Consider the following 14,910-nt stretch of genomic DNA (forward strand, 5'->3'; position numbering starts at 1 on the left):
ATCTAACAAACTGTGACTGTCTAGTTTTCACCTGATATCCTGTGTGACAGATGACAAGTTCTAAACAGTGTTTTAGGCACGATAAGAATCTGACAAAAATCTATACATTTTACCACATTATTATTCTGACACTTGAAACATTGCATACAACTTTTAAGAACACTTGAAACATTGCATACAACTTTTATTTTATTTTTTATTTTCTATTAATCACACCATTGCATTCATTAGACATGTTTGCTCTACAATAGATAAAATTCCACTGATTTATTTCCCCTCAAATTTCCACCTCCACAGCTTCTGTTTATGTTCTGACTCTGACTCATGTTTAGAAGGAGGATGTTTTCACAGGCCTCTCCTAGTCTGGGTTCTGTCATGTCCACTATGTAGTCCCAGTCAAAGTACACAAGTACACTACATGTGCTTTTATGCATATGGGTATTCACGTGACTGTGTTTATAAGTAGACAACTAATATGTTGTGAATTTATTTTATTCTTCCAGCTTGTTGCTCCTGATTTTCTGATTTGTTGGGAAAGATGAAGAAAAATGTAATAAGCAGCTGTTTAATATTCTTTCATTGAGGTTTAATGTAGTTTGGATAAAGTTGACACAGAGACATGTTTAGTACTAGCCAGCTTAAAGTTAGAAACTTGTTTCGGATCTGTAATTATTTCAGCTACAAAAGTAATAACTGAACAAAATACCGCTTCAGCACCGATGACTCACAACACAATTTGTTTTAGTTATAAAGCTATTCTCGTTACATTTAAATATCTGAAATAAGTTCTGCATTGAACTCTGTATGTCTGACAAAAGTTCATGGAAATGAGAGAGTATCAGACTACAGTCTGGTAGCAGATGAACCATTTTTAGGGTTCTGCACGGATAAAACCATAGTTTGTATTTCAATTGTGAAATAGAATAATACGGAAATAAAGAAATGTCCTTGGGATGTCTTTGATCTTTGGTTAGATCAAAGACATCCCAGTGCAATCAATTGCAAAGGAAGTCGAAAAGCCATTCATTTTATTTGACGAAAGAGACATTTGAATCAATTAAAATGTAATTTCTGAACCCTTGAAATCAGGTGCTGTGGCCACTAGGGGGCAGCAGAAAAGGCAGAACACAACACATTTATTGATGTTGTAAAATGCTTCTTTTTAGCTTGTGCACCTATTCACATATGTAAAATGCTTGTTGTAAAATAATAATAATCCTAATGAGCCATTGGCTTAGATGTGAGAAGAATCTACAAACGATTTAAGAGGAATAACACAGTCATTCCTTTATGAATGAACTACAGTACTGCAAACTCCTGTATCACTGAAACAGCCTACTCACACTGACCGTGCAAAAGAACAAGAACTAATTGAATCAGGACACTTACTTTGACTGTGAAGTCAGCTCCGAGTGGACCTGTGATCCTCAGGATCTCTTTATCAGAAAGCTTCTGGAAATCCAAGGTGGTGTTCTCCAGGTGATACTGCCCTGATGCATCAAACACCAGTTCACCTTTGGCACCTTGAAGAGTCTTACTCTCCAGATCTGATGAGAGAACAGAGTCCAAAAGACAGTGAAATCAACTACAGAAAAAAAGTTCCCTTTTGATGTCGGGAATTATAGTCACATCTGTCAATTTTACTGTTGCACATGAAACCAAAACAAATGCAAAGAGTTCAGAGTTCAGAAGGCAAATTTCATTAACGTTGGGTCTTCAGTTAGATCCAGTTATTCACACTCTCACACCCACACACACTCTCACACACAGTGTGGTTGTTGCGTTTGGAGGCAGAGAGACTGGCTCTGGCAGTGCCAGCAGTCTCTTGTAGGTCTGCGAACAGGCCAGCTCCGCTGTGAGCGTTTCCATCGTTCGACGTCATGCCAACTTCAGCCCTAACAAGGTCTTGTGTGATTCCAGTGAAGACGTTTAAACAAAAACAAAGGGAAACACGGGAACAAGCAGTAACCGGCCGCAGTCATCATATGCTGACAGATGGTTACAATTTGAGAGGCTGCCGCCAAAAAGAGCAAAGGAAATATTTAATGAAGAATCTGTCCATTCAGAAATAGAAGAGCTCTTGGCCAGGCTGAAGAAGGGACTGCAAGGCAAAGGATAGCTGCACATTTGTTATCGATTTGATTCAATGGGGAATTTAGTGCCAGTACTTTGACATCAGCAGAGTTTACTGGAAGTCTCATGTCTTCTCTTCTCAAAGCCAAAGCAAAGCAAAAAGAATAACCAGAAAAGATAAATATCTTGGTTATTTCATACTGACTCAATTTGAAGAATTAGGCTTAAATGGAGAGAAATCCAATATATTTGACCAATATTGTAAATTATATTTTAATGACAGCTGATATTCGGGTTAAGATCCTTGATAAATCCTCTTTTATTATATAGTGTGTGTCAAGCAAGTATAAAAGTGATGATCATTAGTTTGTGGTGCAGCACAGACCACTGACAACATGAAACCATCAGCAGTTACATCAAAATTAATGGGCTCATTTTGGATGGAAGGGCACCCTGGACCTACCAGGACTTACACAAGTGATCCGGACCTTTCAGAACAAGACGAACATGACGGCTCTTGTAGGGGACGATAACAACCGTCTCTTCAGCTTCAAAAAGACAAGGGGAAAAGAGATGAAAAGAGATGTCATAAGAAAAAGACAAGGGGAAAAGAGATGAAAAGAAATGTCATAAGAAAGTTTCAAATCATTTGGTTAAGAAAACACAAGTAGTTTTAGGTAATTAACTTGTATACCATACATTGAAATTCCACATGATTACAATGTTTATCTTCTCTTTATACCTGATGCTTGTGCCTAGAATATACAGTTTACATCCATCAAACGTATGCCAGTAATCATGTCCAAGTAATGCGTCTTTACTTTTTCCAGAAGCATGCTGGGACTTGTAGTGTCCTCGCACGAGTCTGCAGGAAGAGCCGTCCCCATTGCAGACGCCACAGTTGTCCTCCTTGGTCGTGCTTCCCAACTCGTGATCGCAACCTACAATCTGAGCCACAAGGAGAAGCCTTAACAAAAACAAAGAAACAGTACAGACCTGACTCCCACGCCCAGAGTGACGGGGACGAAAAAAAAATAAACACATCGTGGTCAGGTGTGTTAGAAGTCATGAGTGAAAAAGATAAAAGAACAGAAACAGGACAGAAGAACAAAACAGCAGAGTGTTCTTCTGTAATACCATCCAAACAACCCCATGGTTCCCTCCACATTCGTACCACAGCCATTGTTTGTGTTATAAAGATAGCATGAAACAACCACTTGGAGCTGATCATGGGTTTTACTGAAAAATCCTTCCCCACTGTTTTCTATTAAACAAGATCATCAACCATCGACGGTTGATTGATGGAGTTTTTCCGCAATCCCTGTCGGTAAGGAAAACCAAAAACCTCAGTGTGATTTTAAACATAGTAAGGGAGTATATTAAAATGCTCGTGCATCTGTGCACATACATCGCCCAGAGACATAATTCCATTCAGGCAGGAAGCTATGTATTCTAAACTATTTCCTGGGCTGTCAGTCAAAATCAAAGCTCTAAACTCTATTTGCCTTGGCTTCTTATTAAGAAAGCAGATGGCACGACATTCGCAGGAGCCAAACCTTTTTTTCGGACTTATTTCATTATTGCAGAAGCTGACAGTTCCAAAATGCCGTGTATCCATGTGAACTAGTAAATATACAACTTAACAAGAATAATCAAATCATAACAATATATGAATAAAGTCGGACCATTCTCAGTTAAATTTAGACACTGAAAGCTTTAGAATATGTTGTCTTGAAAAAGGCAATCTATCTTAATATTAGACAGGGTTCAACTGTGGAAATATTTCATTTTACCAAGGAGCAGAAATGCATCACCATCTACATATTTCTCCTAGTGAGTGGCTGTAATTTCTGTGGAAAACTGTGCAAGCTCACAACTAACTGGTATTCAAGAGTATAAAATCCCTTTCTTTCATTTCTTTTTTTTTTGACAGAAATTCAACTGGGCTTAAAGCTTGATGAGGAAAAGGTCATTAAATGTCTCCAAAATGCAAACAATTGGATGTGTATGTTGGTTATATCACAGATGTGTGAGTCTAGAATCGCATGATTTTAGATTAAAGATAAAAAAATGAATGGGGGTGATCCCACCTGGCAAACTCCACTGATGCACATGTCCAAGGACTCGGTGTAACAGCGAGTCCCGTCCAGCACTTTAGGCGCCAGCTCCACCACAAGACCCAGACCTTTGGCTTTGCACTTGAGAGCACAGGGGTTGTCTGGGTCATTGTACACAGGCAGCCACTCGTGGAACAGACCCTGGTATGGAACGTCTGCGTGAGCCAAGCACTGCTGAGCACGGAAATCACCGGCATCTGGAGGGCAGTCCTGAGGATGAAGGAGCACCAGAGTTGTCCTGATATATACGTATATAACTGAATCAATGAAATTCTCTCTAGATCTCAACCCAGATCATAGTGTTAACATTATAAACCACTGCACATAATTACCAGATGAAGATTAAAATTAAAATAAGAGGAGCTTCAAGTCTCCTCGCCACAACCTCTCACTTTCCCTCGAACAACAGGATCTTAGATCCCAAAATGATCCCACTAACCCGTAAAGGTTAGGAACATTCCACCAGCTCTGCCAAACTGAACTCTCCATCGCTGTTTGCAGTATCACTTTATCTCAAATGGAAACCACTTGAAAGCCGAACGGACATCTATTACATAAAGATGAGTTTGCTAAACTTACCACATTACTGCATGTGCGGTATTTGATATTCTGCCCTTCGCAGGTCCTGCAGATGGGAAAAAAAGCAGAGAATAAGAATGCGGGTGAACTGGCCTTGTGGGGAAATGATATAACAAACCGCAAGCAGCACCAGTGACCTGGCAGCCTGTGTTTCAACTATTGACTCTCATTAAACTTTTGAGTTGCTGAGAAGTGGGTGGAATCCTGTAGTGATGGTTTGGCAGGCCTTCTGTGATGTGTTTGATTTTTACAGTTATAAACTGCAAAATATATGGTCATTCCTGAAGACGGTAGGGAAGCAAACACTCCCTGAAGAAAAGTATTGTTAGCACTGGAGTGTCAAAGTTGCAATTTTAGAAATTTCAAATCACAACAATATGTAAACACAGCTAGAGTTGCCTTTGCTTCAGCAGCTGGAAAAGCTTTTGGGTTTCATTAGGGCAGCACCAGATTTTGTGTTAAATGTTATTTTTCAAATAAAAACAATTAATGTTGTAAATTTAAAACACATCAATGTCTCTGTTTTATGTGAGAAAATAGATTTTAGTTTTTAAAATTTAAAAAGACCCATTTGCATTCAAAAAAGTTTACCGTATATGTTCATTTACACAGTTGACTGGGATGATCAACAATCTGCTAAAACATAACATAAGGTTAATTATACAAAAATTGTATTTCTGTCATTACTTCAAAGACCACTTTTCTCATTATTGTTTACAAATTCAAGGTTGTTCCTAGAAATATTACAAATATATGGCTAAATACCTTTCTAACCAACACATTGGTAACTATCTTATTTTAACAAACTAACTTTAAACCAACATTCAAAGCAAAACGTTTGGTGTTTCCTTAAAGACGTGATTATCTGCCACAGTGATCAGTCTCTGCTATGATATGCAAACAGAAGAAACGGCAAGACGAGGTCTTTAGTCGGCATCTGTTGAACAGATTGGGGCAGTTTGGATCACGACCCTGTGCATGATAGTCTGCAGTGTCTTTGCCCAAATTATAGAGTTAGGTACTTATTGAAAATTAGGATCCCTTTGTGCTTTGATGCCATGTGACGATAAACCACTGAAGTGACTATGATAGGCCAATTATCCAGAACCCCAGAGGAACCCAATCAAAGGATAAGTCCTTTGGGTTGGAACTTGAGAGGAATTCCAGTGTCATTGGCCCTTAGCTAATCTGGACTCATGATTGGAGGTAACATTACAGATTATAGACTCACAGATGAGCAAGGCCCAACGGGATTTTAGAATAGTATTATGGAGTGGGTGACAGTGTGGCACAGCAACTACGTGACAGTCAGAGAGTCTTCTCTACCAAGCTAAACAGTGGGACTTCATTGTGGTTCCATGGTGTAGTGGTTAGCATGCCTGGCTTGTAACTAAAACACAGAGAGTCCTGGGTTTGATTCCCAGAAGGACCACCTCATAACACCTCCCCTACTTGTAAGTCGCTACGGATAAAAGTGTCTGCTAAATGCATAAATGTAAATGTCCTCCCTGCAAATTACAAAATGATAAACCCATCAGTATCTCTTTTGAGAAAGTGCTTGGAAAACACTCTGCGCTCTCCCTGAAACAGATCAACACATTCTTTGAAAATCACTTCCTGTTCTACATAGGGTTCTCCAAATCCTTCAAGAAAAGCCTTAATTTCATCTTTCTGTTAAATTACTAATTTATTTGTATTAATTAGAGTGTGTTAAGTTTAAATTGACGAACACTGCCTCCTTTTATAGGTTCTATTTGTAGTTCTGTTGTTCTACCACTAGATTCTGTGCGTATGCATGGTCAGAACTACATTTACACACATTGACAAATGAGGCTCTAGGAGTTGAAAGATCAAAATCAATGTGGAAAAGTAAAACTGTACTCAGTTTTATATATCCCACATGCCTTTTTCTTTTCAAAGAGTCAAACATATAAAAATGTTTTTTCTTTATTTCCTCTCGACTTTGAAAACTACAAAGTTAAGGCAGAAGCAGGGCTAGGGAATAGTCATGGGAATCTTTTAAGGTTACAAAAAACATAGCGTAGTTTAAATACTCTGAAATCCTGGAGAACACATCACATCATTTACAGACAATGAACATGCTTTTTTTGGCCAATTTTTTTTTTCCTTAAAACCTCCAGTTAGACCCACTGTGCTGGCCATCTAAAATGCCATTAACATTTTTAGACAAACTATCGCATCCATTAAAAATAAAAGAAATAATTTATGACAATGTTGGACACACAGTAAAAAATGTGTCTGGTTTATAATGTCAATATATATGTCATCAAGTGCTCTAGTAAGATTTGAAGTAATTGCTAGACTGGCTCCAGGACCGTTGTCATAATATTGATACACTTGCAGAAAGTACAGCATGTAATGCTTGAAATATTCATCACGCTGTGAGATCTGCTGTTGATCATTAAAGAAAAAGAAAAGAGAAGGAAAGCAAGAGGCTTTAATCCATGCACTGGTTGTATGATGGTCGCATAATTCAACAGATGAGAATGTATACCAGTCTCAACTCAAATAAACATCATAAATGACCACAATTTCTCAATGTAAAAGATGAACAGGGATGTGGGAGGTGAAACGCTTCATTTAGTCACGGTTCAGTTTCTTAGCTTACAGTTTTCTGCTTCCCAACGATGAGAACACACAATAATATGGTCAATAAACATGACTATTGACTATGACTACTAATATACTCCCTTTATCTACCATCAGTCTAACATCAAACAAATCTAAAATCTGAATCCGGTTAGAGTTACTCTTCAAAAATGAGCCATATTAACTAGTAAAGCCTTGGTTGTACCCGTCCACCTTTTCATTGTGTATTCTCATCATGTTTATTCAAAAGGCTTTTGGCAATTTCACAACAAATTACATGAACATGTCATATCAGGAATGAATGGGGAAACCCTCAACCTCCTAGCCGCAGTAGCGCTGACCTGGGTCTAATAATGTCAGTTATGTTCCCATTGACATACAGTTGCAGCTCACATCCAGCTGTAATTATGTAGCTAAATGGCTATAAAGCTGAGGATTGTGTTTTTACACTCTATTCGAGGCTCACTGCCTCATTTAACAGTTTATAGATTCTGCATCACTAGGTGAAATGGGTGTCATTTAAAAACCACAATCGGATATAAATTTGGCGTCTATGTAATCAGGAGTTTCTCTTAACTCCACGCCTGAGTGTTGACTGTGGAGAGAAGGTGGTCCAATATACTGTAATGCCACATAATCATGGTGCCAGGCGCAAGGTAATTAGAAATTCATTGCCTTAGAGAAAATTCCCTTTTTTAACAAGCACAGCCTTTAAACAGAGAGTCTAAACACAGCTGTGGTATGAATTTGGTGGCACTCCAGCACATCACAGACATTTCACGTCACCGCCTTTTAGTCTTGCAAATCAGTAAACCTGTAAATAGTAAGACAAAAACAACAACAACAAAAAAGGATCTAGCCTGAGTTTATCCATGTTATTGGTTCCTTAAAGGTATCAATGGATGATATGAGTCATCCTGTCCACTTCAGGTTAAACTGGCCTCTTGTGTATTTGAGAGAGGCCTCACTTTTATGTAAAGTAACGACAAAAACTGCCAAATGTCTGTGGCAGTTGCCATCGACAGGCTTCATAATTCACAGTGCTGTGCTTCTTCTTGCCCTCACAGCCAATCCATATGTCCACACTTGCCCTAAACCAGCTATGATGTTGTTAATAATGGAGCTTGTAATCAATGGTGTTGTGCTGCAGGGACTAATGAGCGCCAGACGACCTGTGTTTAGTCTGCACTTGTACTCAGCATGTATTGGTTTGGGAGGCTGTCTGGCATTTTTGGAGTAGCAGTGGATCATTTGTGTGTGTGTGTGTGTGTGTGTGTGTGTGTGTGTGTGTGTGTGTGTGTGTGTGTGTGTGTGTGTGTGTGTGTGTGTGTGTGTGTGTGTGTGTGTGTGTGTGTGTGTGTGTGTGTGTGTGTGTGTGTGTGTGTGTGTGTGTGTGTGTGTGTGTGTGTGTGTGTGTGTGTGTGTGTGTGTGTGTGTGTGTGTGTGTGTGTGTGTGTGTGTGTGTGTGTGTGTGTGTGTGTGTGTGTGTGTGTGTGTGTGTGTGTGTGTGTGTGTGTGTGTGTGTGTGTGTGTGTGTGTGTGTGTGTGTGTGTTTAGCAGTCAAAAAGTTGAGGTGGTATTGGCTGAAAGGAGTTGCAGGCATTTCCATTTGCTGGTGTTACACAGACACTGTTTGATCTGTCACCCAGAGCCAGAGCTCCTTCGTTCCCATACAATAGCAGCGTGAGGCAGCTCGCGGTGGACCTGGGGGCTTTACCGTTTGCTCAGGAGCCCCATACATGACTGTGTGTGCCAAAGGACACAGAGGTTTGTAAACAAACCTGCCTGCTCTTACCAGAGCGCAAACCTGCACGTATATATAAAAGCACTCCTGACATCTCACATGGAGCTCAAACCCCAAACCCCTCTTAACACGTCAATTGCTTTTACAGCCAGTAGCAATCTGAGGTTTGCCTGACCAAAAAATTCTGGGCAAGCAGAAGAGACGTGGCAGCTGCTGTTTTTAACCAAACGACTGCCTCCACGTTCTCACTGTGGTACAGAAGAGCCCAAGGAGTCTGTCACTTTGAGTTTGAGATGCTGACAGACATATGTTCCTCAGCCGGGTTCTCAGAAGCACTGATGATGGATTCATGGTTACGGACAGCTGCAAACATCCTGCAGTGCATCTTAGATGAGACCTTGGGTGCAATCTTTTCTGCTTACTCAGCTTGTCTTTCTGCAGTCGGGCCGTTTAATGGTCAGAGGCTGTTACGGTCACTGCTGGTGGCCCCTGCCACTGACACCGGGATGACCCGAGCAGCAAAGTTAACGGGCTAACTTTCTGGGAACTGTAATAATGCAATGAAGTCACAATGCAGCTATTTCCCAGTCTATAAATGTGACAACATTACTATAGGAAACATACACTCCTACTGACTCATTCCTTTTCTTCTTCTTGCTTCTCTGATTCATTAGTAATTGGCCACTCTACCCAGAATACTTGGCCTGGAGCGTCAGTCTTGAAGCCCACTGGGTTAGATTTAGGTCTGACTAACAGTGACTTCCAGAGTCTTCCTGAGCGAGGAAGCCTGGATGAAGAGAAGTGGGAATCTAACTCGTTGTCCAACTGTGGGCGGACATCTTTATCGCAAGGAGAAAAAACTATTGAAAAGTAAACTTTGGAAAAGGACACTGATTTTTATCCTCTGTTTTACATAGAAACATATCAAGGTCATAACTTAATATGAGTTCATTATTGTCACTAATGAATCAAAGATCCAGGCTCTTATGGTCGTTTAGATATTTCTAGGATGGTGGATGAAGACGTGATCTAATCTGACCCTTGTGGACTATTTAACATTCCCAGATCACGGGACTAAAGCTATTGGTAAGTTTTACTCACACGTTTAAGGAGACCGTCTGGATTTATTTGGCAATGCAGCTGTAAATAACTGGAAATAGATCCCCTGCCTCGTTCTTTGTCATGAATCCTGGAGCTATGAGATGGCACTTTAATGAAAACCAGTCTAACCTCAGCCAGGACTTATGAAGGAGAAGTTCACATTGTGCAGTGTTCGAGGACAAGCTCACAAATTGCCCGTGAAATAGTTCCATTTGTCTGCAGCTCAAAGCAACTTCAAATTCTACTATAATTGTCTCTTTTTCACTGGTATTTATTACAGCCCAGAAACCTGAGACCTCTGACCCTCTATTACATTCATCTGCTTTTACTGTGGAATATTTTTTATAGATGTCCCACAGTAGTAACATCTAGGTGATGTTTAAGACTGGGGGCTTCACTTTTCAAATGCCTTTATTCAGTGCATAACACATGGTTAATGCAAGAGGTTGTTTTGAAATTAAGTATTTTTTTCAATTTTGTTTTACATACAGTCTAATTTCCAAATATGTTTGCTAAATAAATAGCTTGACAGCTTATTTCTTGGCAACCATAAATTCTTGTTTGGATGCATTACCACTGCTACCCAGTAGGGCTTACACCTAAAAACCATGGCCTCCCTAGAAATCTATTAAAAATAAGTCAAGTTTTAAGGGAACAGTATGAGCACGATTCTTCCTACATACATGTATAACAAAGAGCTTGGCTGTGGGTATTGCAATATATTGGTACAATAAAGAGGCAGTGACCAGGACAGTTGAGATCATGCATATAACATGTCTTAAACAGACATCTTACTTGGAGCTAAGGCATCGTCGAAGCGAGTATGACGCTCCTCCACCACAGGTACGTGAACATTCGCTCCATGATCCCCAGGCGTCCCACAGTGTGTCTCTGTCTTCTTCTGACCGTGCCGTCCGTGAGCTCTGCAAAACACAGGTAGAGACAGGACAGGAAGTCAGCTGTTTATTTGATCAGTCACTGATGGTATAAGCATGTTTAGTTTCATTATTGTCAACCAAAGCTAAGACAAGCACAGAGCCCAGTTGGCGGCTGTTGGCGCTTTGGCCTCCTCACACAAAGCAAATCTAAATTTAGGCTTTTGAGCACTGGTGGAAGACGGAACTAAAATTCCAGAAACTGCCAACAGGAGTGCAACTGAATCAAACACACGCTCAGAGGAAGTAATCAAGAGCTCTTCACTACAGCGCCAGCACAATTTTAATTATCCAAAGACATAATTAAAAAACATATTTCCTTAGTTCGCTTAAAGCCTGAAGTATGTGTCTCTTTCTCTGTTGATTGCATCATAATGTACTTGGCAGCAGAGGCCTGGCTATTACTGTGGTTTCCAACATCAATATCACAAGAAGATTAATTTCTCAAGTGGAAGTGCAACGTACATCTCAGATGTACAGCAGCAGCCAAATCAATGGAGCTCCTCTCCAGCAAAAAAAGGCTTTTTTTTTTTGTTTTGTTCATTTTTAAACTGCAAATTCAACTGAACTGAATCACCTTCCAGGGAAGATGTTACTGTTTGATGATGGCACTGGGTTCTTCAAACACAGGGGACCATGTCAGGTATGTTTATGTCTCTTTTGGTTTTAGCTGGGCAGCCTCACTCTACTTTGTGTTTAAATAACAACCTGAGAGTGTATGGCCTCTGCCAATGTTAAAAATTAAAAAACACTAAAAGAAGGAAAACCTGTGTGTGTCCAGCTGCTGAAAATGATCCATTCCACTTCTGGTCTAATGGGTCTTCCACAGGTTATGCCACAAGCTTCATAAAATGTCACGGAAATTGGTTAAGTAGTTTTTTCAGTTATCCTACGTGCAGACAGATGGCACCAAAAACATAGCCTCCTTAGGGAAAAGGTAATTACTAGAAGGATGGCTAAGTTTGATGGAAGAGGTGCTCTATGCTCCAGAGCTGCCAGTGTGAAAGAGTAGCAGGGAAAATTGACTCTGCACTTGTGAAGTTGATGAAATCCTGGAAAAAGAAAAAAATTCTCCTTGGCGCAAATACTGGGGGCAAAAAAAAAATCATCCACCTCCTACACACCAGGAATGTGCTCAGTGAACCTTTTTAGTTTTTATTTTCCATAATAACTGGACAACTCAGTGAGACCTTCTCTGCCAGTGAACCGTGCAAGAATATTATAAGAAGTGTTAATTGTGCACTTAAAAAACTCCCCGTGAGGCAAGAGTCCGAGAGCAAGTGAAAAATACTCTGTCCTGAAAATTAGGAATGAAATGTGAGGCAACACAAACTTACTGACTGTGAGCACACAGAACAGGAGAGGTTCTGTGCAAACTCCACCTGCTCTACAGAGAGCTAAGCTCATTTCTCTGAAGGCCCAGCTTCGCAATTGAGATACACAGACCTGAGCAGCAAAACCTCTGAGTTTTGCCAAGTTACTTTGACCTTTCAGACACTTTTCCAAAAATGCATTGTGTAGACATAAAGCAGAGCCAAGACTGCATACTGTGCTGATAATTTTCTTTAGATCACAGCATCAAAAACACCACTGCTATCTGCTCCAGAATGATGTGGTGTGTTCACATTATAAAAGATGACAGGGGGTTCACAGGGATCACTGTAAGTGCCGCAGACACCTGAGGAACAGCAGAGAGGAACAGCAGGACTTTTAACACCCTGCCAGAGTAGTGTACAGCCAAACATATCTGTAAACGGTGTGACTTTCTTCACAGGCCAACTATTTCAATGTTTGGATCTACAATAAATAAGCACAGGCCATGTTCTAGGCAGCTGGAACGGAACAGCCCCCCAATTCTCTTTCTAATAGTAATCAGTAATGTTGCACTCACTCACAGCTGGGATGTGTGTATGCCAGTGCCAAGAGAGCAACAAGGTTGATAAAAATACACTGAATTTCTAGGAAAATAATTCTTCACTTCTTACCACCTCTCCTGCCTTAAATCCCTGATGATTACATCTGTTGCCTTTTTTAATCCTTCACATAATCCCTGATGATTACATCTGTTGCCTTCTTTAATCCTTCAAAAACGCATGCCAATTTAATGTATTTTATTCCATGGCTTAAAGAAGTTATACTTACTCTGTCTTGCCTGGTTAAATAACGGGCACATCAATTAGACACAGAGCAAATGGACGACCACAGAGGAACTGCAGTATGGTTTTACCCTATATTTCCACATCAATAGAAAAAGGGGAAATGGGAATATGGTATTTGACCACTGAATATTCGACCCCACATTACAGTACATATTACTCTGATGGACAGAATCTATTTAAGTCACCTGTCAGAGGCCGGGACACGGAGCATTTGCCTTGAAGATGGAAAACTCGTCGACAGGGAAAAAGAAACTCGACTCCGGTGCCTTCTTTTGCAGACTGTGTCAATATACATTCGATGGCCTTTTCAGTCAGCAGGACATACGATATTTGCACATCTGCTGAATCTCTTGTCGTCTAGTCCTGCCTGCACTGTACTGTACTCAATGCCATGCTGTGAGACACTCGCTGCTTAGTAACGGGGAGTCCTCACCTCTGACAAAACAGATTGCTGTAATGCACTTGGGTGACATCTGTGTATTTTTGGTGATAAATATGATGTTGAAGACACACAGTAACCACAGCGTAGTCATCATTACAGCTAATGCTACTGGGAAATTCAAATAGTCCCAAAATACAGTCTGGGAATAATACACATGCTACCTGAATGTAAGGAAAGTATAAAATAAAAGCAATACACAGTACAAAAATGACATTTACACCAGGACTTCAAAAGCAAAAAAAAATACTGTACCAGGATAAGAAGAGCTGTCACCAGTAACTTGCAAAATAAAAACTCTTGCTCCATGACTTTCTGAGTTCTGCCAGATTGTGATTTATTTAAGTTAATCTCTGAGAGTCTGATGCCCTCCTCTCACTTGGTCACTCAGTGTGTCCCGTCTGCCAGTCGTCTCCACTCTGACTTGTAGCCCTTCTTCCTCAGGAGTAATTTGGAGAGGAGGAGGAGAGCTGAGAGAAAGCCTGTGTGTATGTGTGTGTGTGAGAGAGAGAGAGAGAGAGTGAGAGAGAGAGTGTGTGCGCACGTGTGTGTTTTAGAGTTTGTGATGTGTGAACTCCATGAGGGAAGTAATCTGGAGTATCTGAGCCCCATGAGCCCTCAGGTCTGGCACACTAGCCAATCAATAAACGGGCGTCAGCAAAGCATGCTAGTTTAAACACAGAGCTGGAGCGTGCGTGTGTGTGAGTGCAATATCTGTGTGTATGTGTGGGGGGGCACATAAGGCCGAGAGTTGGAATAATAGCTGACAAGTGCAAACCGATTTTCCTCCTTTCATATTCCTACTTTCCAGCCTACCTGCTGTTCCCTCATTCTCTATCACATGTCCGTGTATTTCTGTGTTCCATTCCTGAATGCTAATTGCTTTAGCTTTTGTTTTGGAAATACTCAAAAATGTCAGTTATATTGTGCAAAACAAATTACAAGCCTGCAGAGATATGTTGACAACAAATCACGTACTGTTTCAAAACAGATTTCCCTTTTTTTTGCAAGCCAGTGACATCATATCCAGATCCTGGCTGTGTTTTGTTTCACACGAAATTAAATGTGAGCGCCTTATGTAAATCAGATCTCACAGTCTGGTCACTCCACGTATCAGATAAATTCTTTTTAGTCACGGTGACTATTTTTTTTC

The 14,910-nt window shown here is 40.4% G+C and overlaps 1 protein-coding gene across 6 annotated transcripts in view; it reads right to left on the bottom strand.

Annotated features, from left to right (window-relative positions):
* Window positions 1–14,910, bottom strand: part of LOC103390374 (ADAMTS-like protein 1) — an 83,232-nt gene that overhangs the window by 16,132 nt on the left and 52,190 nt on the right. For 5 of the 6 annotated variants that reach the window (XM_025055092.1, XM_008326225.3, XM_008326211.3 and 2 more), the window contains exons 3-8: window positions 11,020–11,147; window positions 4,770–4,815; window positions 4,164–4,400; window positions 2,895–3,021; window positions 2,547–2,621; window positions 1,390–1,547 (exon numbers count right to left, since the gene is read on the bottom strand). In XM_025055092.1, the coding sequence (XP_024910860.1) occupies window positions 1,390–1,547; window positions 2,547–2,621; window positions 2,895–3,021; window positions 4,164–4,400; window positions 4,770–4,815; window positions 11,020–11,147 (771 nt within the window). Of the gene's footprint in view, window positions 1–1,389; window positions 1,548–2,546; window positions 2,622–2,894; window positions 3,022–4,163; window positions 4,401–4,769; window positions 4,816–11,019; window positions 11,148–14,012; window positions 14,645–14,910 lie in introns of those variants that run through there. The other variant, XM_008326231.3, reaches the window with a different exon arrangement.

Source organism: Cynoglossus semilaevis, chromosome 1 (genome assembly GCF_000523025.1).
Source record: "Cynoglossus semilaevis isolate Cse_v1.0 chromosome 1, Cse_v1.0, whole genome shotgun sequence".
Lineage (NCBI taxonomy): Eukaryota > Metazoa > Chordata > Actinopteri > Pleuronectiformes > Cynoglossidae > Cynoglossus > Cynoglossus semilaevis.